This window comes from Oncorhynchus kisutch, linkage group LG2 (assembly GCF_002021735.2).
Source record: "Oncorhynchus kisutch isolate 150728-3 linkage group LG2, Okis_V2, whole genome shotgun sequence".
NCBI lineage: Eukaryota > Metazoa > Chordata > Actinopteri > Salmoniformes > Salmonidae > Oncorhynchus > Oncorhynchus kisutch.
In genome coordinates, this window is record NC_034175.2 from 54,937,832 (window position 1) to 54,965,496 (window position 27,665).

At 44.2% G+C, this 27,665-nt stretch overlaps 1 protein-coding gene across 20 annotated transcripts in view; it reads right to left on the reverse strand.

Moving 5' to 3' along the window:
* ttn.2 (titin, tandem duplicate 2) overlaps window positions 1-27,665 on the reverse strand; it is a 179,903-nt gene that overhangs the window by 19,170 nt on the left and 133,068 nt on the right. For all 20 annotated transcript variants that reach the window (XM_031797649.1, XM_031797733.1, XM_031797659.1 and 17 more), the window contains 16 exons: window positions 26,998-27,585; window positions 26,602-26,904; window positions 9,253-26,364; window positions 8,859-9,155; window positions 8,062-8,649; window positions 7,649-7,951; window positions 7,246-7,542; window positions 6,849-7,142; window positions 6,343-6,642; window positions 5,938-6,240; window positions 5,457-5,762; window positions 3,582-5,348; window positions 3,079-3,372; window positions 2,664-2,945; window positions 2,245-2,544; window positions 64-2,130 (listed from right to left, as the gene is read on the reverse strand). In XM_031797649.1, the coding sequence (XP_031653509.1) occupies window positions 64-2,130; window positions 2,245-2,544; window positions 2,664-2,945; window positions 3,079-3,372; window positions 3,582-5,348; window positions 5,457-5,762; window positions 5,938-6,240; window positions 6,343-6,642; window positions 6,849-7,142; window positions 7,246-7,542; window positions 7,649-7,951; window positions 8,062-8,649; window positions 8,859-9,155; window positions 9,253-26,364; window positions 26,602-26,904; window positions 26,998-27,585 (25,401 nt within the window). The remainder of the gene's footprint in view (window positions 1-63; window positions 2,131-2,244; window positions 2,545-2,663; window positions 2,946-3,078; window positions 3,373-3,581; window positions 5,349-5,456; window positions 5,763-5,937; window positions 6,241-6,342; window positions 6,643-6,848; window positions 7,143-7,245; window positions 7,543-7,648; window positions 7,952-8,061; window positions 8,650-8,858; window positions 9,156-9,252; window positions 26,365-26,601; window positions 26,905-26,997; window positions 27,586-27,665) is intronic.

Sequence of the window (27,665 nt, forward strand, 5' to 3'; positions counted from 1 at the left end):
TTAGTGTCTTCACATTTTCAAACCATTAAAGCAAATGTAAATTGATTTTACACATGAACTTACCAAATGGATGCTCAATGACAACAGCTGAAGACTCAATGGACTTGCTCACGCCATACTTGCTCTCAGCAGAGACACGGAAGGTGTACTCCATGTATTTGGTCAGATGGCTTACTTTGATCGTGGTGCGTTTACAACTTGAGTTCACCACTTGCCAGGATGTAGATCCAGATTCACGTTTCTCAACAATGTAGTTGTCAATATCTGTTCCACCGTCATCCTCTGGTGCTGTCCAAGCCAATGAGCAGCCCTCTGATGACACTTCAGAGATTTCAATGGGTCCTACTGGTGGAGTGGGTCTTCCAACAACGTTGACAGTAACAGCAAATGTCTTCAGTCCGGCGGTATTGTCCAAAGTGAGGTAGTATTTTCCACTGTCTCCTCTCTTGCTGTCTTTTACCACCAGGGTGGTTCTTTCTGTAGTAGTCTTGATGATCACTCTATCAGTCTCTTTTAGCTTCATCTCCTCCAGTTTCCAGGTGGCCTTTGGAGCTGGTCTGCCACTGATGGGGATATCAATGGTGAATGCATTGTGAGTCTTGCATGTGATGAGCTGGTTATTTATGCCACTGAGATCTGCTGTGGGCTCAATCTTGGGCTCCTTGATGACAACGGATGCTAAGGCATCTCTTGGGACACTGATACCAGCCTCATTGATAGCCTTGACGCGGAAGTCATATTCTGTGTTCTCAATCAAGCCGTCAATGACTAACTTTAGGTGTTTGGTTTGACCGCCAACAATCCAGCGATCAGAGCCCTTTGCTTTGGCCTCAGCAATGTAACCTGTGATGCGGCTGCCACCGTCGTGTTCAGGTTTCAGCCAGGCCAAGATAGCAGTAGAATTAGTAGTGTCAATAACGTCAAGACTCTTGGGTGGAGCAGGGACCTCAGTTGCAGTGATCGGTTCAATCATCTCACAGGGTTCTCCCCTGCCATATGTATTTTCAGCGATGACTCTGAACAGGTAAGGTACACCTATTTCTAGGTTGGTCATTCTGATCATTTGGCGTGAGGATTTTTCGCTGACTGACTTCCAGCTGAGACGACTAGCCTCACGCTTTTCTACGATGTAGTGCTGAATACGGGCTCCACCGTCGTTGGCTGGAGCGTCCCACAGCATTGTCAGAGCTCCCCTGGTCACATCCTTAAAGCTGATAGCTCCTGGAGGTCCAGGTGTATCAAGCACCTTCACGGTCAATGTGATAGATTTTCGGCCCCCGTTGTTCTCAAGCAACAAGGTGTATTTTCCAGAGTCAAATCTGGTACAGCTCTCAATGGTCAAGGTACTGTAAGTGTCAGTTGTGTTGACATCTGCCATAACACCAAGTTCACCACCTGCCTTGGTCCATGTAGCCAGCGGAGTTGGTTTACCACAGAAGGCAATATGAAGAGTGACGGTGGCCCCGTTCTTCACAACGTGTGTCTGTTTGAAGTCTGCATCAAGGGTGATTTCTGGTGACGTCAGTCTATCAACAGCTTGCACTGGATTAGGAACTGCACATGCTTCTCCTTTTCCAGACCCATTCACTGCACGCACACGGAACCTATATTCCTCTCCAGCCGTTAAACCTTTAGCGGTGTACCTTGTGTTGATGCAAGTTGCTCTGTTGACTTGGTGCCATTCATTAAGGCTTGCCTTGCACATCTCAATGACGTAGCCAATGATCTCCATACCACCGTCAAACACAGGCTTGATCCATTCCAGGGTGACAGACGACTTTGTGGAGTCGGTGACCTTCACCAGAGAAGGAGCACTTGGTGCGCTTGTAGGCTCTCTGCACTTAAAGAGTCTTGATGTGCTGCTTGCTGGTCCGATTCCGGCACCGTTTTCAGCCATGACACGGAATTCATATTCATTACCTTCGTTCAGGTGTGTCACTCTGTGTCTGAGCTCAGTGATTGGTCTCTTGGATGAAACCTTCACCCATTGCAAGCTCTTCTTCTCACGTCTCTCCAGGATGTAGTGTTTGATCTCATTTCCACCATCTGATCTGGGTCTTGTCCAGCCTATTGTGATTGTGTCTCCAGTCACATTTGTGGCGTCTGGTGTTCCTGGGGCTTCTGGAACGGCTGTGAAACAAAACATTTGTTTGTTTTAGTTAAACATAACAATTTAAGTTAATAACAAATAATTATGTGTCAGTCATCTCTTTTTTCTTTCTTTTGTTGTTTGATGGAACTTACTGAATTGCATCTGTGCAATGAATGGATCAGAGTCGAGAGGACGTCCAACTCCGAACTTATTGACAGCAGAGATACGGAACTGGTACTCGTTGCCCTTGATCAGCTTGGTGGCGTTGAATGAACAAGCTTCACACTTGCTTGTCATCATTGCCCAGGAGATCCTAGATGTTTCTCTCTTTTCCACTGTATAACAGAGGATTGCAGCACATCCATCGTTCTCTGGGGGGTTCCACCAGACAGTTGCCTTTTCTGCAGTGATACCAGTGAAACGCACTGGTCCCTCAGGTGGTCCAGGGGTATCTAAAGAAAGCATACATTGTTAATGGTAAGCATGAATTCACCCACTTGTTGTTAAATCATCTGCATCACAATTTGAGGGAAAATAAATAAATAAATAATATTTTTATCTATAAACCAACCTGAGACTCTGATGTTGACACTCTCTGTCTTAGTTCCAGAGCTGTTCTTGGCTTCCACCATGTACACTCCGCGATGGTCGCGATCAGCATCTCTGATGAACAGGTGGCTGGAGCCGATGTTAGTGGTAATATCAATCAACATCATCTTGTCAATCTCTTTACCGTCCTTGTACCATATGACCTGAGGCACTGGTCGACCCGTGATACTACAGTTTAGTTTGATGTTTTCACCAGCCTTGTACACAAGAGCAGTGTCGGCTCTGAACTCAATGTCGGGAGAAACTAAACAGAGAGACACAAAAACATGACATTAATGATAAATGTAATCACATAGAGACAAACTTAGATAGTCAGACAAAATAAACAGGTTGTATAATGTACAGTATAATGTTTATTTAATATAATGTATAATTACCACTTTCATCTTTTGTCATGACATAGCCCGATGACTGTGAGGGTGGACTGACTGTACCGACAGCATTTCTGGCAATCACTCTGAATTCATAGCGATCACCAGCCGAAAGTCCGGTGATGGTGAATTGCAAATCACTTATGTCGGTGAAGTTGCATCTCAACCATTTGCCTCTACCTTGACGTCTCTCCACACTGTATGCCACAATCTTAAATCCTCCATCTTTCTTGGGTATATCCCATTTGAGAGTGACAGTATCTCTTGTGACATCAATGACGTTAGGAGTACCAGGTGGATCTAGGGGGGAAAGGAAAGGTCAGGTTGCTGAAGTAGTGTATGTTCATAAAGAATGAATGTTCATGATAGCAGACTGTTCATTGAGGAAAAAACAACAAGGTAACACTTTACTGTAGTCCCCGTTATGTATGCATTCATAAAGCCGTCATAACAGCTACACAAGACATTACAACATCTGTCATAGACAGTCATAAATATTTTATACTCACCAACTGGGGAGATTGCGAGGGCATGTTTGCTCTGTTCACTGACGGGACTCAGGCCAGCATTATTCTCTGCATAGACTCTGAAGGAATACTCCAGTCCTTCAATCAACTGAATTATTCTGTAGTCACGGGCAGAGATGATGCTGGAATTTACTTTAGTCCACAGCAGGCTGTTTCTGTCCTTCTTCTCAACATGGTAGCCGGTGATTGGTGAGCCACCATCAAAGCTGGGTGCTTCCCATTGGATAGTCATGCCGTCACTGGTAACGTTGTATGTGACTGGTTTTCCTGGTGCACCTGGTGGCATGTACTGGTGTTGGGCGATCACGTCTGGTGAATTCAAAGGATCGCTCACTCCGTATTTGTTCTCTGCACGTATTCTAAACTGGTACTCTGTGCCCTTGACCAGGTTGGGTATTTTGAACGTTGTCCTCACCACACTGGAGCAAACCATCTTCCAGTTAGCCTGGGCCGTCTCTCGTTTCTCCACACTGTAGCAAGTGATGTCTCCACCTCCATTGTCCTGTGGTTCATCCCAAGATATAATGATGCCCTGTGCTTTGACCTCATCAAATCGGACCGGTCCAACTGGCACAGAGGGGGGTCCGAGAGTGATCACATTGATGTCAAAGAAGTTCTTGATAAGCTTGTTGTTCAGAACCAATGTGTATAGGCCTGCATTCTCTTTCTTTGCGCTTCTGACTGTTATAGACACTTTGTTGTCTGTTTCACGGAAGCGAATCTGTTCACTTTCTTTCAAAGGAATGTTTTCCTTCATCCATCCAACAGATGGCTTTGGTTTACCCTTAAATGGCATTTCAATATGGATGTTTTGACCGACACGAACAAAGAGTTCGCCATTCGGATAATCTATCATGTTGGCCTCAGGTGGAATAATGAACTCCTTTACTGTTATGGGCCCAATCTCAGAGAAGTCACTGATGCCCTTCTCATTCTTAGAAAACACCCTAAAGTTCACAACAGAATTTTCCTTCTGGTTTTTAACTTCACATGTGCAACGCTTGCATGTTGTAGCAACAGTCCAGGATTCTTCCTCTTTAGTTTTAGTCTCAATGACATAGTCCGAAATGTGGCTACCTCCATCATGGTCAGGCTTGGTCCAGTGAAGAGTCACTGATGTCTTAGTAGCGTCTGTCATGACCAGCTCTTTGACTGGTCCGGGGGTCTCAGTGGCCCTGACTGGCTCTGCAGTCTCACATGTATCACCAGTACCATGCTCATTCTCAGCAGACACTCTGAAGAAGTAGGCGATTTCATCTGACAGACCGTCGATCTTGTATGATGTGTTGGGGCACTCTGATGACACGACTGTATATGCTCTGTTGTTAGCGTCTTTCTTCTCCACAATGTAGTTGGTGATTGGGGAACCACCATCGATCAGAGGAGCTTCCCAGCTCAGGGTCAACTTGCCTCTGGTGACATTCTTGATGATCAGTTTTTGGCAAGTGGATGGGGTGTCAAGAACCTTAACAGACACAGTGATGAACTTGGACTCGCCAACACCGTTCTCAATCTCCAGGTAGTATTTGCCACAGTCGTCGCGGGTGACCTTTGGAATGACAAGAACTGTTGTACGTTCTGTGCTGGTGATAGTGTATCTTGCATCGCTGGCCATGTTCTTGTCATGTCTTCTCCATGTACAGTTTGGTGCAGGTCTGCCCTTCAGTGGAATAAACACCTCAATATCCCTTCCTGCCTTGGCGGTGTATTGAGTCGTCATGGAAACATCCAAATCAAGATCGGCCTCCTCTGTTAGACGGATAGGAGAGAAAGAAAAATAGGTAAGAGATTTGGTACTAGTGCAATAGGTACAATGTTAACATATTAATAGAATGTTGTGAATATTTGAATACGAACCAAGAATATCCTTGGATTGAACAGGCTGGTACATCTCGATTGGTTGACTGGGTCCCAGACAGTTGACAGCAGATACACGGAAGAAGTAATAGGTTCCTGGTTTCAGGTGATTCACAACATACTCTGTTGTCCTCACTTCTCCATTGTGGCTGATGACAGTCCATTCCCTTTCTTCAGAGGTCATCTGCTCAACGATATAGCTGGTGATCTCGCTGCCACCATCATACACTGGCGCCACCCAGCCCAGGGTGATGGATGTTTTGGTGGAGTCGACCACTCTGAGTTTGGTTGGTTCACCTGGTCGGTCTAAAATTAAGAAAAAAATACATTGTCAAATGTAAGAGAAATGTAATGAACAAGTAGTAGAAGAAACATGAAACATGCTATGTTCTGACTGTAAGTTGCTGTGGATAAGAGTGTCTGCCAAATAACCCAAATGTAAATGTTATGTTCCAGGATGGCAATGAGGAGAATAACATACCAACTGCATCAGCAGCTTTGAAGAGGTCAGACTCTTCGGAGTATGGACCAGCTCCAGCCTTATTGACAGCACATACACGATATTGATAGTCCTTTCCAGTGAGCAGGTTGCTGACTTTCTGTCTTGTATCACGAATGGTGTTTTTGATAACCTTGAACCAACGCAAGCTTGTCTTCTCTCGTTTTTCCAGATAATATCCATCAATGTCACTTCCACCATCAATTCCAGGTCTTTCCCATACCACCGTCATTGAGGAGTGTGTGATCATGGTGACTTGAGGCTTGGAAGGTTGACTTGGAGGAACTGCAAAAAAATATATTCATGTTAGATCAAAATACAGACCAAAATAGACCAAAATACAATATGTTCAGGTAGCTGGACAGATGTTGCTTGTTTTATCCTTACCAAATGCATTCTTTGCTTCTACGGGTTCAGATTCCAGTGGGTCTCCAACTCCATATTTGTTCACTCCTCGGACTCTGAAGATGTACTCATTGCCTTTGATCAGTCTTGGGACATTCACAATACATTCCGCCCAATTCTCAGAGATAATGGACCATTGAATTCTACTGGCCTCCCGTTTCTCCACAATGTAGTGGGTTACCATTGCGCCACCCTCGTCCTCAGGAGGATCCCACATTATGGTGATACTGTTAGCAGTGACTTTTTTGAGCTGAATCTCGCCAGGTGGTGGTCCTGGTTTATCTAATAAAGACAAAACATTTGAATAATACTATGTCACTTTGCACATTAATTGTTTTGGTTATTTGCTAATTAGAGATATTGAGTAACTATTGAGTATTGACTATTGACTATTGAGTATTGAGTAACTTTCCATATGATTTTCGATACTGTGCCAACAGTGTAGACATATAGGTACCAAAATAAAAATGATAAGGAGCAATACGTACCAAGAATTTGTACTCTGACATAGGCATATGCTGAGCCCAAAGAGTTTTTAAGCCTCATCTCATATGTTCCAGAGTTGAGACGTGTGGTATCCCTGATGATAAGAGTGGAACTATCAGCAGCGTTCTTCTGTACCAACTGAGCCTGGGCACCGGACTCAAGTTCCTTTCTGTCCTTGTACCACTCAATTGTCGGTGCTGGTTTGGCAATGATTCCAAATCTAAGCTCGACAGTGGTTCCAGCTTTGTGTTTCACAACCTCGCGATATTCATCAGGAATTTCAATCTCAGGGGCACCTATGATATAACAAATAAGATGCATTACATTAACTAATAGTTCAATGGAATGTTCAATGAAATGTTCAATTCCTACTTTTATCATATTTGGAACATAACCCACCATATGTATCCACGCAAGTTGCAGGGCCTGCAATGATGGATGGATTGCTAATTGATCCAACTGCATTCTTTGCCATGACTCTGAATTCATAGGTCTCATCCTGAGTAAGTCCTGTCACAGTATAATGTGTGTCAGAAACATTGGTCAAGTTAGCCTTCGTCCATCTGTCCTTCTGGCCCTCTTTCTTCTCAATCAGGTATCCTGTGATCTTGCTACCGCCATCATAATTGGGCTTCTGCCATGCAATGCTGATGGAAGTCTTTGTGATGTCAGTGATCCTGACATTGGTTGGAGGCTCTGCAAAAACAGATGTGGAGGTTCAGATACCGTAGATGATTTGTAAAGTTTAGAGGACACACAGTAGTATTCAATCACGAAAATGACAGTAACCAAGTCGACTTACCGCAAGCGTCAATTGCAAGTACTGCGTCTGAGATTTTGCTGAGCGGACTGCATCCAGCTGCGTTTTCTGCTGTAACCCTGAACTCATAGATGAGGCCGGCAGCAATGTCTGGCACTTTGTAGTGTGTGGCACGGATAACAGTCTTGTTAACCTTCTGCCAACAGATGCTGTTTCTATCCTTTATTTCCAGGTGGTATCCAAAGACATGGCTTCCTCCATTGGAGGCTGGCTCCTTCCAGGCTACAGTGATGCTCTCTCTGGTTACAGATGTAACCATAGGAGCTGATGGAGCTACAGGGACGGCTAAAATGAAAGAAAATAATATTTTGTATATTCCATATTTTTTAAATATGCAGATGTATATATACAGTACGAACAGAATACATTAATTAATAGAGTGATATAAAACTCACTGTAGGGCAGATCTACTTTGACGATTGGAGAGTCAATGTGCTCACTGACACCGTAGCGATTCTCAGCCCTGATTCTGAACTGGTACTCCAGTCCTGTTGTAAGCTTCATGATTTTCATGGTGCATCTTGCGACGGCCGAGGAGACCTCAGTCCAGTTGGCGTTGGTTGTTTCACGTTTGAGGATGATGTAATTTGAAATGGTGCTTCCACCATCATAACGAGGAGGACACCACTTCAGACTCACACTGTCTTCTGTCACGTCAGTCATTTCCACAGGACCAACTGGGGCGCTTGGTCTATCCAGGACCACAATGTTAACAAAAGACTTGGTGGTTCCACTTGTGTTGGAGGCACAGATGTCATACCTTCCTGAATCAATAGCAATGCTCTCACGAAGAGTAATGATGAGGTATTCAGGAGTTACTTCAGAGTTGAATCTCATAGTTGACTTCAGTGCAACATTGTCCTTTGAAAGAGAAACCTTTGGCATAGGTCTGCCAGTAAGTGGGATCTCACATTTCAGGTTTGATCCTGCTCTGACATAGACTGTATTGTGGGGGAACATCTTCATGTTGATCTCAGGAGGTTCTGTTGAAAGAATATGGATCATTATTAAGGAAAAGTAATAATTATTATCTATTTGAAGATGTCAAATCAAAATGAAACACTCTACATGTAAGAATATGTTTTTTAACCAGCTTTACACACATAATGTAGTACTATATTGGATTATGCTCAGCAATTTTGTACCCTCACTAGTTTGTGAAAATAAAATGTAGGACTGGGGAAAAACTCACCATGCTGGTCTTTAACTGTTACAGGCAGAATCATGTCTTTAGCATCACTGAACCCAGCGTGGTTTTCAGCACGAACTCTGAAGAAGTATTCAGCATTTTGCGTCAGACCATAGACCACAATGTGGGTGAACTTGGTGACACCAACTTTCACCCATTTATCCTGACCCTTCTCAAGAGCATCGATTTGGTAACTGGTGATTCTGCTACCTCCGTCTTGCTCGGGCTTTCCCCAAGCAAGTGAAACACTTTCCTTGGTGATATCGGTGACTCCAAGTGATGCTGGTGGGCTGGGTTTTTCTGAAATCAAGAAGAAACATGGACATTTTTATAACACCATATAATGAAAGAAACATCTTAAACTTAAATGTTTTTTCTATTTTCAATTCTACCATACCTGTAATCTTTGCTCCATCTTTGGTCTCAGCTGATACACCAACTCCATATTCATTTTCACCCATGACTCTAAAGTAGTATACTCCTCCCTCCACCAGGTCTGTTACTTTGTAGGTCAGACGATGGCAGGTATCTGTGAGTCTGGTCCATCCCTTTTTGCTTGCCTCACGAATATCAACAAGGTAGTTCTTTACCGCAGCGCCACCTTCATTATCTGGGGTATCCCATGTAACTGTTGCAGAGCTCTTTGTAACATCCTTGAACCCAACATGAGATGGTGGGCCAGGAGAGTCCAGAACCCTTACATTTAATGTACATGCAACTTTTCCAGCTATGTTTTGGAGAGTCACAGTATATTTTCCAGAGTCATCTCTTGTTGCTTGTTCCACTGTGATAGATGTGAAGGTATCAGTAGTATCAATACTGGCCCTCACTCTCAGGTCAACAGCAGCCTTGGTCCACATAACATTAGGAATGGGCTTTCCCCTGAATGGCACAGTTAGAGTGAATGAACTACCGTCCTTTACAATGAGTGTCTTTCGCATCTCATTGCTGATATCAAATACTGGTTCCTCTTCTCTCTCCTTTGCCACCTGTGGATCCGTAGGGGGGCTTGGCTCACTGAGACCAATCTTGTTGATTGATTTGACAACAAATATATATTCTGCTCCAGAAGTTAATCCAACGACGGTGAATTCAGTGTTCTTTGTGTTTGAAACACCGACACACCAGTCATCATCGTATTCATCTGTTCTCCTATATTCAACACAGTATCCTGTCACAGGAGCACCACCATCAAACAACGGCTTGTTCCATGAAAGAGAAACAGTAGTCTTGGAGGAGTCAATAACTTTAGGTTTAGATGGTGGAGATGGCAGGAATTGGGGATCCTCCGCCTTTGTTAGTTCGGTAGGAATACTTGGGAGGCTCAAGCCTGCAGCATTTTCTGCATAGACTCTGTACTCATATTCAGCTCCCTCACGAAGATTGGATGCCTTGACCCTGAGGTCATACACAGGCTTTTTGTTCACTCGTACCCAGCGCAATCCAATTTTCTCTCGTTTCTCAATAACATAGCCATAAATGCTGCTTCCTCCATCGGATTCTGGTCTTTCCCAGCAGATTGTCATTGCATCACTTGTGATACTCGTGATTTGAACATCTGTTGGTGCTGCAGGGACAGTGTATGCATTCTTGGCTCTGGTGGGCTCACTCTCCAGGGCTTCACCGTCTCCATATTTGTTCACTCCCCTTACTCTGAAGATGTATTCATTTCCTTTAAGCAGTTTGGTGACTTTGCATGTTGTAGCTTTCATATCGCCATATACTAAAGTCCAGGCGAGGCGGCTGGTTTCACGTTTCTCAACAATGTAGTGCATGATTTCTGCACCACCATTTTCTTGAGGTGGTCCCCAGGTCAAAGTGCACTTCTCTGCTGTCAGACCAGTGACCGCCAATGGTCCAGAGGATGGTCCAGGGCGGTCAAGGACCTTACAGTTTACAGCCAAGGACCTTGTGCCAGCAACGTTCTGTAGAGTTACAATGTACTGGCCAGTGTCTCTTCTGATAGTGTCTCTGACTATTAATGTGGTGGTACTGTGTGTTGAAGTAATCTCCACTCTTGCCTTGGCATCAATTTCTTTACCATCCTTTGTCCATGCAATGACTGGGCGTGGACGCCCAGAAATATCTGCATCGATTCTCAAAATATCTCCAGCTTTGACAACTACTAATTGCCTAAACCTGTCTTCCAACTCAATGCGAGGTGAATCCACCTCATCCTTGACTGTGATGGCACCGGTGCTCAGTGATGGCTCACTGAGTAAGCCAGCTGCATTCTTTGCAATAACATGGAAGTCATATTGTACGTCCTCTGTAAGGCCTGTAATGTCAAAGTATGTGTCCTGGAGACTGGCGAAATTGCACTTCAGCCAACGGCCATCTGGAAGCTCCCTGCGTTCAACAATGTAGCCAGTCACCTTGGCTCCACCATCATTCTCTGGCGCCTGCCAAGTAATGGAAACTGAAGTTCTTGTGATGTCAATGACCTCAAGGTTAACAGGTGGATCACAAGGATCTCTTGCAGCTACAGGATCAGAGGCTTTGGTGCAAGGTCCAATTCCAGCAATATTCTGAGCATAAACACGGAACTCATACAGTAAGCCTTCCTCAATCCCAATCACTTTGTATTCTGTTTCAGCAATGATACCTCTGTTGATCTTTGTCCAGAGAATACTGCTATGGTCTTTCATTTCCAGGTGATAACCAATGATTGGACTTCCGCCGTCACTGGCTGGTTTACCCCATGCGACCAAAATGCCAGACTTTGTAGCATGGGCAACGTGGAGGGATGTGGGAAGGCCAGGTGTCTCGAAGGGGTACTGTGCAACAATTGGAGCGGAGTCCACAGCATGGCTCTTGCCGTAACGATTTTCAGCTGCAATACGGAACTGATATTCAGTGCCTTGTGTCAAGCGGGGCACTTTAATTGATGTTCTGGCAACTGTGGCTGAAACTATCTGCCATGTTGTAGTAGTAGTATCTCTCTTCTCCACAACATAGTTGTTGATTTGACATCCTCCATCGTAGAGTGGGGCATCCCAAGACAGTGAAATATTGTCAGCACTCACTTCATCTACCTTGATTGCACCTGGTGGGCCAGGTTTATCCAAGATGATAACAGCTATTGTCGCTGATTTCTTGCCAACTGTGTTGGTTAAATTGATCTCATACTTCCCAAAGTCCTCCCTGGTTGCGTCTTTGATAGTAATTTTCGATGAATTTTTTGCTGTAAGAACATTCACCCTAGTTGTCTGCTTCAATACAGCTCCATCTTTTTTCCATGCCACCTCAGGTTCAGGTCTGCCTCTGAATGGAACATCAATCTTCAGATCATCTCCTGCCTTGACACTGTATGTGTTGAACATCAGATCGATGATAGGTTCGATTGTAATGTCCTTTACTACGACAGGGTCTGCCAGTGGCTTAGGTTCACTCTTGCCTTTGTCATTGACAGCAGTAATCCTAAATGAATATTCCTCACCAGTTGTGAGTCCACCAATAGTTGCTTCCAATGCTTTAATCTCAGTGCATACAGTCCATTTCTCATCGCCCATGGTTTTCATTTCTACTGTATAGCTTGTGATTTTGCTACCACCATCATGATCAGGCTTTTCCCATGCGAGACTCACACTGTCGCGAGTAACATCTACAACCGTAACTTTGCCAGGAGGCAAGGGTGCTTGGGATACCTTGATTGGTTCTGTTGTTTCTGCTGGCAAACCCACACCAAGCTCATTGACAGCTTTGACGCGGAAATAGTAAATTCCGCCCTCCTTAAGGTCATCAATCTTCATGGAATTTCTTACACAGTTATTTGAAACACTTGTAAATGCCAGTCTTGTGTTATCTCTCTTTTCCACAATGTAATGGGTGACCTTAGCTCCACCGTCAATCATAGGAGGCTCCCAGGATAGTGATACAGAATCTCTCTTAATATCCTTGACTTCAAAGTTCTCAGGGGCACTTGGTGAGTCCAACACCCTGACATTAATGAATGCTGATTTTTGACCACTAAGGTTCTCAAGAGTCAACACATACTTGCCAGTGTCAAATCTATTGACATTGTCGATGACAAGCATTGTGTAGGAGCTTGTGACCTCAATTTGTGCACGCTCAGTAAGAGGGCCATCCATCTTGGACCACTTTACTTCAGGTTCAGGTTTTCCTTTGATTGTCACAAACAAACGCAGTGTTGCACTTGCCCGTACTTGGACCATTTTCCTAAGGTCTGAATCAAGTTCAATCTCAGGGGCCTCAAGTCTTTCAGATGCAACTACAGACCCTGGAACATCAACATGCTCACCAACTCCTTCAATGTTAATTGCACAGATGCGGAAATAGTATTCAGCATTTTCCCTCAGTTTTTTCACAGTAAAGTGTGTTGCTTGTACACCAGTTGGCGGTGTACAGGTTATCCATTCTTCATCTCCTTCTTCTCTCATCTCAACAACATATCCTTTGATGGCTGCTCCACCATCATAGATGGGTCTTGTCCATGAGAGTGACACAGTTGTGCTTGAGTGGTCTGTCACCTTAGGGTTGTTAGGAGGACCAGGTGGATATGTGGCATCACAGGCTTTTATGTATTCTGTTGGTGCACTTGGCACTCCCACACCAGCAGCATTTTCAGCAGACACTCTGAACTCATAGGAATGTCCCTCGGTGAGTCCGGTACATCTGAACCTGATGTCATTAAGTCTTTTCTTGTTACATTTTGTCCATCTAATGCCCTCTTTATCTCGTTTCTCCAGGACATAGCCATCAATATCTGAGCCACCATTATCTGCTGGACGTTCCCATGTAAGGACCATTGAGTCCCTTGTAATAGCACTTGCTTCAGGTGTTGAGGGAGCACTGGGTGTCACAAAAGGATTACGTGCAATAACTGGGTCTGATTCAAGAGGTTCGCCAATGCCAAACTTATTTACTGCTGTAACTCTGAAGATGTACTCATTGCCAGGCAAGAGTTTAGTCACTTTGTAGCTGACAGCTTGGATTCTGGGTTCGACTACAGTCCATGACAATCTGCTGGTTTCCCTCTTTTCAATTATATAATGAGAACAGCTGGCACCGCCATCATGTAATGGATGACTCCAGTGAAGATAGGCTTTCTCGGAAGTCACGCCAGTTATCTTCATTGGACCTTCGGGTGGACCAGGTCTATCAAGGACTTTCACGTTGACGGGAATAGATTTTGTTCCACCAACGTTGCTAAGACTCAGGACAAAGTGTCCACCATCTACTCTGATACATTCCTTGACTGTTAGAATAGTACGTTGAATGGTTGTTTTGATCTCCATTCTTGGGGTAGTTTGGTCGATTTCTTTTCCATCTTTCAACCATGTGATTTCAGGGAGTGGTTTTCCCAAAATATCAGCATCAATAACAAATGTTTCACCAGCATGGATGACAATACAGTCCTTGAATTTGGGATCCATTGATGCTGTTGGTGCTTCAATTTCATCTTTAGCAGTAATAGCTCCAGTGCTTTCAGAGGGAGCACTGAAAATACCAGATGCATTCCTTGCAATTACTCTAAACTCATACTCACACTCTTCAGTCAGACCTGAGATTGTGAATTGAGTATCAATTACATTTGTGAAGCTAGCCTTCATCCAACGGGCATCAGGAAGCTTCTTCCTTTCAACAACATAGCCTGTGATCAGGCTACCACCATCATACTGGGGCTTTTTCCATGACAGTGTAACGTGGTTCCTGGTAATATCAATAGCCTCAGGGGTACCAGGTGGATCACATGGGTCTCTGGCGACACAAACATCAGAAATCTTGCTAGGTGGACTCAAGCCAGCAATGTTCTCAGCAAAGACCTTGAATTCATACTCAATGCCCTCTTCAAGTTCATTTGTTTTGAATCGACAGTCAGGAATGAGCAGTTTGTTCAACTTCGTCCAGAGAATGCTGTTCTTCTCTTTGCGTTCGAGGTGGTAACCAAGGATTGGACTACCTCCATCACTGGTTGGTACTTTCCATTCAACAACCATGTGATCCTTTGTCACTGATGACACAAATGGAGTACCTGGTGCAAGAGGTTCACTGAAAGGATATTGCACAACAACAGCTGCTGAGTCCAATGACGGACTCTTTCCATATCTGTTTTCTGCAAACACCCTAAACTGGTATTCAGTACCGGTTTTCAGCTTGGTAACTTTGATAGTTGTTCTTGCAATGGTAGCAGACACACACTGCCATGCTACGGTTGTTGTGTCACGCTTTTCCACAATGTAATTGTTTATTTGACAACCTCCTGTGTACGCAGGTGGTTCCCATGCGAGGTTGACATAATTGGAACTCACTTCCTCAATCTTTATAGGTCCTGTGACTGGGCCAGGTTTATCAAGGATGATCACTCCGATTTCTGCAACTTTTTCTCCTATACTGTTGGTAGCTGTGATTTTGTACTTGCCAGAATCCGCTCTGGTTGCCTCTTTTATAGCAAGGTTTGTTGATGATGCTGTTCTTGAAACATTCAACCTGGTTGTCTCTTTAATTGCCTGTCCATCCTTTGTCCATACCACTTTTGGTGCTGGGCGTCCTCTCACTGGTATTTCTATCTTCAGATCTTCACCATGTTGGACACTAAAGGTGTTGAATGCCATTACGAAACTTGGTTCAATAGTTAGATCTTTAGCTGTGACAGGGGCAGCTAATACCCTTGTGTCACTCTTTCCTTTGTCATTAAAGGCTGAAACTCTGAATTGGTATTCTTGACCTGCGGTTAGGCCTTCTACAGTTCCCTCACATGTTTTTGTGGTTGTGGATAGGATCCATTCCTCTGATCCTGCAGGCAGCATTTCTATGTAGTATCCCATTATTCTACTTCCACCGTCATGGTCTGGTTTTTCCCATGCCATTGAGGCAGTTGTCTTAGTCACTTCAGTCAATGTGATTTTTCCTACAGGCAGAGGGACTTCTGATGTCTTCACTGGCTCAGCTGTTTCTGCTGCCAGGCCTACACCATATTCATTCTCAGCCATAACTCTGAAGTAATAAATAACCCCCTCAATGAGATCTCCCACATGGAAACTGTTCCTTGTACACTTGTTTGAAATGTTGGAATAAGCTTTCCTAGTGGATTCACGCTTCTCAACAAAGTAATGCTTGACCCTCGCACCTCCGTCAATGAGTGGGGGCTCCCAAACAAGATTGACAGAGTTTTTCTTAATATCTTTCACTGTGAAGTTTATGGGTGCTCCTGGTGTATCAAGTACTTTGACGGAAACAAATGCAGACTTGGAACCACTGCTGTTTTCCAGGGTCAGAGTGTACTTTCCAGCATCATTTCTGTCACAGATGTCTACTGACAGTTGAGTAAAATCGGCGCCTTTCTCAATTTGAACTTTGTTACTGAAGTCACCCTCATCCTTGGACCAGCTTATTTCTGGAGTAGGACGTCCTTTGAATGGAATATTGATCCTCATGGATCCTCCAGCACGCACAACGACTCCTTTCCTTAGCTCTGAATCCAGCTCAATCTCTGGGGCGAACATTGCATCCACTGGTTTTACAGTTCCTAAAATCTCAGCAGGTTCACCAACACCCAATTTATTGATGGCACATACCTGCACCTTATATTCTTGATGCTCGATAAGTTTGGTGATTTTGAAGGTAGTGGCATTCACTCCTGTTGGTGGTGTGCATAGAGTCCATTCCTCCTCATCGGCTTTGCAGATCTCCACAGCATATCCCTGGATATTGACACCACCGTCGTAAATGGGCCTACTCCATGCGAGTGTAATGGAGTTTTTGGTAGTATCAACCACATGTGCATTAGTGGGAGCACCAGGTTCAAATGTTGGATCACAGGCTTTGGTGTAAGGAGTTGGTTCAGTTGGTTGGCCGATTCCTGCAGCATTCTCAGCAGATAATCTGAATTCATATTCATGATCCTCTGTCAGGCCTGTCACTCTGAAGCGAAGGTCTGTGACTCTGCGTTTGTTGCATTTTGTCCATCTGATTCCAGCTCTATCTCTCTTCTCAACAATGTAACCAGCAATCTCACTTCCACCATCAACCTCTGGGCGAGTCCAGCACACAGTCATGGAATCCCTTGCAATATTGGCTATTTCCAATTCTTGAGGTGGTCCAGGAGTAATAAATTGATTTCTCATTATAACTGGGGCTGATTCAAGAGGTTCACCAGTACCAAATTTGTTGACAGCCATAACACGGAAGATGTACTCATTTCCCTTCAGAAGCTTTGTGACTTTGAACATTGTAGCTCCACAATCACTAGCAACCACAGTCCATGCAAGACGGCTAGTTTCTCTCTTTTGAATGACGTAGTGGGAAATACTGCTTCCACCGTCAGCTCTTGGAGGAAGCCAGGACAGTGAACATTTCTCACATGTGACATTGCTAACAGTGAGGGGTCCCTGAGAGGGCCCAGGTCTGTCCAGTACTCTCACATTGAACGTTGCAGTTTTATCTCCAGCAACATTAGTTAGAAGCAACGTATATTGTCCTCCATCCACTCTGATAGCATCTTTGACAACAAGCTTTGCTTGGAAATCTGAGTTCATAATCTCAGCCCTTGCTGAGTTCTCCACTAATACATCACTCTTGAACCATTGAGCTGCTGGAATTGGCTTTCCTTGTACAGCGGCCTCAAGTGTAAATGTTTCCCCAGCATTGATGATAACAACCTGGCTGTACACTGAGTCAACTTCACATTTTGGTGGATCAACTTCATCCTTTGCTGTGATGGATCCGGTGCTCTGAGAGGGCTTGCTGATAGATCCAGCTGCATTCCTAGCTATGACTCTGAAGTCATATTTGCAATCCTCAGTTAGACCCAGAACTGTGAATACAGTTTCAATGACATTTGTGAAACTTGCCTTCATCCATCTTCCCTCTGGGAGATCGCGTTTCTCCACCACATAGCCTGTGATCAGACTGCCACCATCATACTGTGGTCTTGTCCACTTCAGTTTCACAGAGTGCCTGGTTACAATGATAGCCTCTGGGGTGCCAGGAGGATCACATGGGTCACGTGCCACATATCCCTCAGAGAGTTTGCTGCACGCGCCAATGCCAACGATATTCTCAGCAGACACTCTAAACTCATATTCTATACCTTCCTCCAAAGGAGTAGATTTAAATCTACAGTCTTGGATGAGGGATTTATTGATCTTTGTCCAAAGGATACTGTTCTTTTCCTTTCTCTCAATGTGATAGCCAAAAATGGCACTGCCTCCATCTGAAATGGGTTTGTGCCATTCCACAACCATGTAATCCTTAGTATATGAAGATACATAAGGTGTTCCTGGTGGTCCTGGCTCCTTGAAGGGATACTGGGCAAGGACAGGTTCAGAATCAATAGCATAACTTTTGCCATATCTGTTTTCAGCAAAGATCCTAAATTGGTATTCTGCACCTGTTTTTAGATTTGTCACTTTCAGGGTATTTCTCGCCACAGTGGCAGAGACTACAACCCAGTTAGTTGTGGTTGTATCTCTTTTCTGGACAACGTAATTTGAAATTGGGCAGCCACCAGTGTATGCAGGTGGTTCCCAGGTAAGTGTGATACTTTCAGCACTTATGTCATCCATCTTGATTGGGCCTGTTGGTGGGCCAGGTTTATCTAGTGTGATTACTTCAATGGTGGCATCTTTGGATCCAAGCATATTGGTAATATTAATACTATACAATCCACCATCGTCTTTTGTTGCTTCTTTGATGGTTAGATGTGTGTTGCGTGCACTGTCGACAACATTAACTCTTGTGGTTTGTTTCAGGGCAGCACCATCCTTTGTCCATGTAATGACTGGTTTAGGATGTCCAGCAATGGGAACTTCAATCTTCAGATCATAGCCAACCTGTACGCTGTACTGTGTTAATTTAGGTCTTATGTCAGGTTCAATGACAAGGTCCTTTGCTACTACTGGACTGGCCAGAAGTCTAGAGTCACTCTTTCCTTTGCTATTAACAGCAATTACTCTGAATTGATACTCCTCTCCTTGGGCTAAGCTAGTGACAGTAGTTTCAAGGTATTTACATTGAGCACATAGTGTCCATTTGTCACTATCTTTGGCTTGCATTTCAATCTCATAATGGCTTATTCTGCTGCCTCCATCATGATCTGGTTTCTCCCACTTAAGAGAGACACTGTTCCGTGTCACGTCTAGAACTGTAACTTTACCGGGAGGTTGAGGTACCTCTGAAATCTTTACTGGTTCAGGGGTCTCTGCAGGTAAGCCAATGCCCCACTCGTTTTCAGCAAGAACTCTGAAGAAATAGATACTTCCCTCCACAAGTGGTTCAATCTTCCATGACATCTTATGACAGGTTGTGACAGGGGAATACACTTTCCTAGTGCTTTCTCGTTTCTCAACATGATATTGCTTAATTTTAGACCCACCATCCAAAATAGGTGGCTCCCAAGTAAGTGTGACTGAATTCTTTGTTATCTCCTTGATAGCAAAATTTGCAGGCATACTAGGTGAATCAAGTACTCTGACACTGATGAAGACAGATTTAACTCCACTGGAATTCTCTGCAGTAACAGTGTACTTGCCAGTGTCAAATCTGTCAACATTTTCAATCAGGAGTGAAGCATAACTGCTTGTATTGTCAATCTGTGCCGTCTCCTTGAGTTCTCCATCAGCTTTTCCCCACTTCAGTTCAGGAGCCGGCCGTCCCCTAACAGGAATGAACAACCTAAGAGCGCTTCCAGCTCTGACATTAATCATCTTCCTCATGTCAGCGTCAAGCTCAAGATCTGGTGCTTCCAATTTCTCCTCTAGAAGAACTGATCCAGGGACATCTGCATGCTCACCAACACCAACCTTGTTTATGGCACAGACCCTGAATTTATACTCATGCTTCTCGAGTAGTTTTCTAACTGTAAATGTAGTGTGTGTGATTCCGGCAGGGGGAGTGCATATTGTCCATTCATCAGATGCTCCTTCACAGGCCTCCACTAAGTATCCTTGAATCTCACAGCCACCATCATAGATAGGTTTGCCCCATGACAAGGACACGGATGTTCTTGTTGTGTCAGTCACTTTGGGATTATTTGGTGGACCAGATGTGAAGATAGCATCCAATGCCTTGTAGTAAATAGTTGGTTCACTTGGTTTACCAACTCCAGCAGCATTCTCAGATGAAACTCGGAACTCATAACTGCGGTTTTCAAGAAGACCTGCTACTCTGAAGCGCAGCTCACTCACTGTACGCTTATTGCATCTGGTCCAGCGCACACCTTCTTTATCACGCTTCTCAATAACAAATCCAGAAATGGCATTTCCACCATCGTTTTCAGGTCTTTCCCAGGTTACCACCATTGAATCTTTTGTGATGGTAGAGACTTCCACATCTGTGGGTGGATCAGGTGTTACAAATTGATTTCTGGAAATCATTGGCTCAGATTCAAGAGCTTCACCAATTCCGTATTTGTTCACAGGAATCACTCGGAAGACATACTCATTTCCAGGAACAAGTTTTATGATCTTAAGATTTAGAGTCTGTACTTTAGGTTCAACCAGAGTCCAAACCAATCTGCTAGTCTCTCTCTTCTCAACGATGTAATGAGAAACATCACTACCTCCATCTTGTGCTGGTGGTCTCCAGGCAATACAAGCCTTTTCACTTGTGACTCCATAGATAGAAATTGGGCCTCCAGGTGGACCAGGTCTGTCTAACACTTTGACATTGATGTGCACTGACTTCTCTCCACCTACATTTTTCAAAAGTAGGATATATTGGCCTCCATCAACACGGATTGCCTCCTTAACACTCAATGATGCTTTAAAAGCGGTGTTCTTTATCTCAAGACGTGCAGCCTCCTTTATTTCGACATCGTTTTTCATCCAATGGACTGAGGGTACAGGTTTGCCGAAAATATCTGCACAAAGGTTGAACGATTCACCTGCCATCAGAACAATTGTTGAAGAGTACTTTGAGTCCATCTCTATTTTGGGAGGATCAACTTCATCCTTTGCTGTTATAGACCCAGTGCTCTCAGATGGAAGACTGTAAACACCTGCTGCATTTCTTGCAATGACACGGAACTCATAGCACTGGTCTTCAACTAAGCCAGTAACAATAAATTGTGTCTCAATGACATTGGCGAAACTGGCCTTCATCCAGCGCCCTTCAGGCAGCTCTTTCTTCTCCACAAAGTAGCCAGTGATTTTGCTACCTCCATCTAACTCTGGCTTAGTCCATTGGAGAGTGACAGCTCCTCTTGTGACAATGACAGCTTCAGGCTTGCCTGGACTGTCACAGGGGTCTCTTGCAACACGGATTTCTGACAATTTGCTTGCTTTGCCAACGCCAACAATATTTTCAGCATAAACTCTGTACTCATATTCAATACCTTCATCAAGACCACTGAGCTTGAACCTCAAGTCTGGGATCAGTTGTTTGTTCTGTTTAACCCAGAGGAGGCTGTTTCTCTCCTTACTCTCGAGGTGATATCCCAAAATCTTGCTCCCGCCATCACTACCAGGCTTCTCCCATACGATAACCATGCTGTCCTTTGTAGATGATTGTACAATTGGGGTCCCTGGTGCACTTGGGAGATCAAATGGATATTGAGCAACAATATTTTCTGATATAAGTACTGGACTCTTTCCATATCTGTTTTCAGCAGCAATCCTGAACTGATATTCATACCCAGTCTTCAACCGAGCTGCTTTAATGGTGGTTCTTGCAACTGTTGCAGACACAATCTGCCAGTTTGTGGTGGACGTTTCCCTCTTTTCTACTACATAGTTGTTAATGGCACAACCACCCACATATGTAGGTGGGTTCCAGGACAGTACCACACTGTCAGAAGTGACTTCATCAACAGTGATTGGGCCAGTTGGAGGACCAGGCTTATCAAGAACAACAACTGCAATGTCCACTGTTGATTCACCAGCTGTGTTTACAAGTTTGATGGTGTACTTTCCCACATCCTCCCTGCTGGCTTCCTTGACCACAAGATGCAAATGTGTATCAGTAGCATCAGCATTGACTCTGGTTGTTTCTTTTAGTGCAACACCATCCTTGAGCCAGGTCACAACTGCTTTGGGGCGAGCAGCATATGGCAAATCTATCTTGAGATCATCTCCTGCCAATACACTGAATGTGGTGAACAGCAGCTTGAATACTGGTGCAATAACAAGATCTTTGGCTACCACAGGTACACTAAGTAGACGAGGATCACTGGTTCCTTTTTCGTTATGTGCTGACACACGGAACATATATTCTTCACCTTGTGTCAGTCCAAGAACAACAGCCTGTGTGATTTTTGCAACAGCACACTGGGTCCAAGTTTCACTATCTTTGCCATGCATCTCAACAATATATCCTGAGATTCGGCTACCACCATCGTGATCTGGTTTTTCCCAAGACAGAGAGACACTGGTGCCTGTGACATCAACAAGGGTTACTTTGCCTGGTGGAAGTGGTTTTTCTGATACTCTGACTGCCTCAGGAGTCTCTATTGGAAGTCCAATGCCAAATTCATTTTCAGCCAGAATTCTGAAGAAATATGTGTTTCCTTCCTCCAGACCACCAATCTTCCAGCTAGATTTAACGCATTGAGCACAAACTGTGGAGTAAGCTTTTCGTGTTGATTCACGTTTCTCCACAACGTAGTTTCTAATTCTGGAGCCACCATCAATAAGGGGTGCATCCCACATAAGTGATACTGAGTCTCTGGTGACCTCCCTGATTATGAGGCTTTGTGGTGCTCCAGGTGTGTCCAGCACTCTGACATTCACATATGCAGTTTTGCTTCCTGAGGCATTTTCCACTGTCAACATGTACTTTCCACTGTCAAATCTGTCAACATTTTCAACCATAAGAGCAGTAAATGATGATGTGGTGTCAATAGTTGCTCTCGTAACAGGCTCTCCATTTTCTCTGGACCACTTGACATCAGGAGTTGGTCTTCCTTTAATAGGTACAAAGAGTCTCAATGTGCCGCAAGCTCTAATGCAGACAACCTTACGAAGCTCTGCACCAAGGTCAATATCAGGAGGAAGCAGCCTGTCCTCTGCAATTGGTGTGCCAGGCACTTGTGCTGGCTCTCCAACCCCCTCACAGTTAATTGCGCAAATGTTGATTTTATAATCTTGGTTTTCTACCAGGTTAGTGATGGTAAATGATGTCCCAACTAATCCCTTCTTAGGGGTCCGAATTGTCCATTCATCTTCCTCAGGTAGACAGGTCTCTACAACGTATCCAATGATATCAGAACCACCATCATATACAGGTTTGTTCCAGGCAACTGTAATGGATGATTTGGTTGTGTCTAAGACTCTTTGATTTCCAGGTGGTCCAGGTTGGAAGATTGTGTCTACTGCCTTGTAGAATTCACTGGAAGGACTTGGTGTACCTAAACCAGCATTGTTTTCTGCTATGATTCTGAATTCATATTCATGCCCTGGTGTGAGCCCCGATACTTTGAACCTCAGGTCAGTTACAGTCCTCTTGTTGCATTTAACCCAGCGAAGACCGGTTTTGTCTCTCCTTTCAACAACATAGTTGAAGATGTCGCTTCCACCGTCGTGATCAGGGCGTTCCCAGCAAACAACCATGGTGTTCTTTGTGATGGTCGTTACCTCAGGTGTTGATGGAGCATCAGCTGGCACATATGGATTTGTAGAAACCATTGGGTCGGATTCAAGGGGCTCTCCAGTTCCATACATGTTGACAGCCATAACTCTGAAGATATACTCGTTACCCTTCAACAACTTGGTTACCTTAAACCGGTTAACTTGTAAGTCTGTTGCTACATTTGTCCAAGCAAGTCTACTTGTTTCACGTTTCTCGATGATGTAGTGCAGAATCTTTGCACCTCCATCATGTGATGGTGGCAGCCATGAGAGGATACATTTCTCAGCAGTAACGTCTGTAACAGCAAGTGGACCATCTGGAGGTCCAGGTCTATCAAGAATCTTAACATTGAAGGTATGCTTTGCAAAACCACCCGGATTGCTGGCAGTTAAAGTGAATGTGCCACCGCACCTTCTTAGAGAATCTTTGTTGACTAAGGTTGTAGAAAAGTCATAGAGTTTGATTTCCAACTTGGCTGTATCTTCAAGTTCCTTCCCGTCTTTGGTCCATACCAGTGTTGGTATTGGTCTGCCTGTTACGCTGGCAGCAAGTTTGAAGACATCTCCCGCTTTCACAACCACAGTACTATTATAGATTGTATCAACTTCAAGTTTGGGCTCCTCAACATCATCTCTGCAAGTGATTTCCTCTGATGGTAGAGATGGCTTACTGAGACCGCCAGCTGAGTTTCTTGCCATAACATGGAACTCATAAGTAGCATCCTCTGTGAGACCGCTAACAGTGAATGTTGTCTCAAGGACGTTGCTATAGTTGGCCTTGAGCCAGCGTCCGTCTGGGAGTTCTCTTTTTTCTACTTGGTACCCAGTTATTGAGAATCCTCCATCACCTTCAGGTCTTGTCCACTGAAGAGTCACCTCATGTCTGGTTACATTCAATGCTATTGGTTGGCCAGGTGGGTCCACTGGATCCAGAGCAAAGGTAGTCTCAGAATGCTTGCTTGCCCTGCTCAAACCAGCCATGTTTTCAGCAATAACGCGGTACTCATAGGCGATTCCGTCCACCAAGCCTGTTGATTTGAACATGTTCCCTACTACAAGTGCTTTGCTGATCTTCTGCCACAGGATACTGTTCTTCTCTTTCCTTTCAATGTGATATCCCAAAATGGGGCTTCCACCATCAGAAGCTGGTTCATCCCAGCTAATAGTCATAGAATCCTTGTTGAAGTGGACAATTTCAGGAATGCCTGGTTGACCTGGCACATCAAATGGATAAGCAGCAACCACTTGTTCTGAGACTATACAGGGTCCAATGCCGTACCTGTTCTGGGCTTTAACACGGAACTGATACATGATTCCTGTTGTGAGACGAGCAGCCTTGAATGTTGTACGGATAACCGTTGCTGCTAATTCAACCCATGATGTGCCTGTGGTTTCTCTAGCCTCAACAATGTAATTGTTAATGGGTACACCGCCATCATTCTCTGGACCTTCCCATGATAAGAGAATGTAGTCACAAGAAACTTCTTCAAGCTTAATTGGTCCAGTAGGAGGTCCTGGAATATCGTGGACTTCAACAGTAATTGTCTCTGTCGTTGTTCCAAGTATATTCTTGCCAGTCATCGAATATTGACCACCATCGCTCCTTTTGATCTCATTGATGTGGAGAGTAGTTGAGGTTGCAGTAGTATCTGTATTGATTCTCTGCGTCTGTTTAAGTGTGTCCTCACCTCTCTTCCATGAAACTGCTGGTCTGGGGCGACCCAGAACCGGAATTTCAACCTTCACATTATCACCGGCCTTAGCAATGACCAAAGACTGGTAGACTCCACGTAGGTCAAATGCAGGCGCTGTTGTTTGCTCTCTAATGATAGCAGGTCTGCTTTCACGTGGATCACTTCTTCCAGAGCTGTTGACTGCCATGATGCGGAACACATACTCCATATTTTCAATGAGATCTGTGGCTGTGTAGTCAAGAGCTTTTACAGTTGTTACATGGGTCCATGTCTCTGTGTCCTTCTTCTGTGCTTCAATAACGTATCCAGTAATCCTACTGCCACCATCATGTTTTGGCTTCGTCCATGCAAGGCTTGCGGTGTCCACTGACACGTCAGTGACATACAGATTTTCAGGGGCAGTAGGTGCTTGGGATGCTCTGATTGTCTCAGGTGTCTCTGCTGGCTCGCCAACGCCCAGATCATTTTCAGCAGATACTCTGAAGTAATATTCAGAGCCTTCATCCAAGTTGTCAAATTTGAAGGAGCATTTCTGCCAGGTTGTAGTGATTACTGTGTAAGCCTTTCTTGTGGCCTCTCGCTTCTCAATGACGTAGTTAATGATCTTTGATCCACCATCAATAATGGGTATTTCCCACTGCATAGTGATACTTGTTTTGGTGATTTCACGTGGTATCAGGTTCACAGGTGGTCCTGGTGAATCCAGTACTCTGACGTTAACAAATCCATCTCTCTTACCAGCAACATTCTCTAATGACAGCATGTATTTTCCAGCATCATATCTTGTGCAGTCAGGGATAACCAGGAGAGTATACGACTCCGTAGTATCAATGTGTTCACGGCCACCTTTACCAAGAATGGCATTATCTTTCATCCAGGTTACTTCAGGAACTGGACGTCCTTTAATTGGCACAAAGATACGAATGGATCCACGGACCCTGACAACAAGGGTTCTTCTATACTCAGCATCAAGCTCATAGTCGGGAAGTGTCTCACGGTCCTTAAGTTCAACAATTTCTTCAACCACTGCTGGTTCACCAACTCCCTCTGTATTTATGGCTCTGACTCTGAAATAGTAGTTCCCACCAGCCTTCAGGTCTGACACAACGTATTCTGTAATTCTCAATCTTGTGACGTCTGTGACCCAATCGTCATGTCCTTCCTTCTTGTGCTCAACAATGTATCCTGCTACATCCAGGCCACCATCATAGTGGGGTCTACCCCAGTTGAATGTGGCTGTTGTCTTGGTGGTGTCAGTAATTCTTGGATTGGAGGGAGGTCCTGGTGGATCTAAAAAGAAGAAAGAGAAGAAATATATCAAGACTTGTTAATCACCTTGTAAAATCAAATCAAATCAAATCAAATTTTGATTTGGTATTATTAGATCTACTGGTTTACACTTCATAATAACTTTCATAAATATATTTGAATTGTATTTATTATGGTAAATTAAGAACAATTTCTTATTTATAATGACGGCAGGGAATAAATGATTTGTTTTGAAAAATATCCTTTGGGTTTACTTACACACAATATCCTTTGTCATCACATGGGCAGATGGTTCACTGGGTTCACCAAAGCCAGCTTTGTTTTCTGCTGTTACTCTGAATTCATACTGAACACCTTCCGTCAGTCCTTGTACTTTGTAACGTAGGTCTGAGACCGTTTTCTTCGATGCTCTCACCCATCTCATTCCTCTTCTCTCTTTCCTCTCAACCTGATAGCCTCTAATATCACTTCCACCATCTTTTACTGGCCTCTTCCAGAAAATGGTAACAGCGTTTCTGCTGACATTGTCAATCTCTGGGATTCCAGGTGGGCCTGGTGGGCCTGGAGAAAAAGAGGAGCAAAATACATTAACAATGATGTGGAAAATACTACAGTACTGTCAAATAGAATATTCTGAATATTCAAGCAACTTACCAAAGCTGTCAACCATTTTGACAGGGCCAGATTGGGTCCCATCACCAGTGCCATACTGGTTCACTGCAGACACACGGAAGATGTACTCATTGCCCTTGATCAGCTTGCTTGCAACAAATCTGCAATCAAATATATTTTCAGCAAGTTTGGTCCAGAGAAGACGGCTTGTTTCTCTCTTTTCCAGTGTGTAGGATTTGATTGCGCAGCCGCCATCCTCTTCTGGTGGCAACCATGTCAATGTGCACTTCTCAGCTGACACACTGCTGGCTTCAATGGGGCCTGGAGGTCCAGGGATATCAAGAACCTTGACCTTAACATGTTCTTCTCTGATACCGAAAGGATTACTGGCTGTAATTGTGTACTCTCCAGTGTTCTTCCTGCTTGCATATTTAATAGACAATGTTGAAGTAGTTGGAGTGCTTGTGATCTGGACAATATCTGAGGTCTTGAATTCTCTTCCTGCCTTGGACCACACAGCTGTAGGTGGAGGTTTGCCAAGGATCTTGGAAGCAGATACTACAATGGTGTCCCCAGCTCTGACAGAGACACCTTCCTTCATGTCTGGATCGATAGTGATGCTTGGTGGTTCTGTGAACAAATGAGCAAGAGAAATTAGGCTACTTTCCATGTCCTAGTTTATTCTATTGACTTTGTCTTGAAGTAAAAAC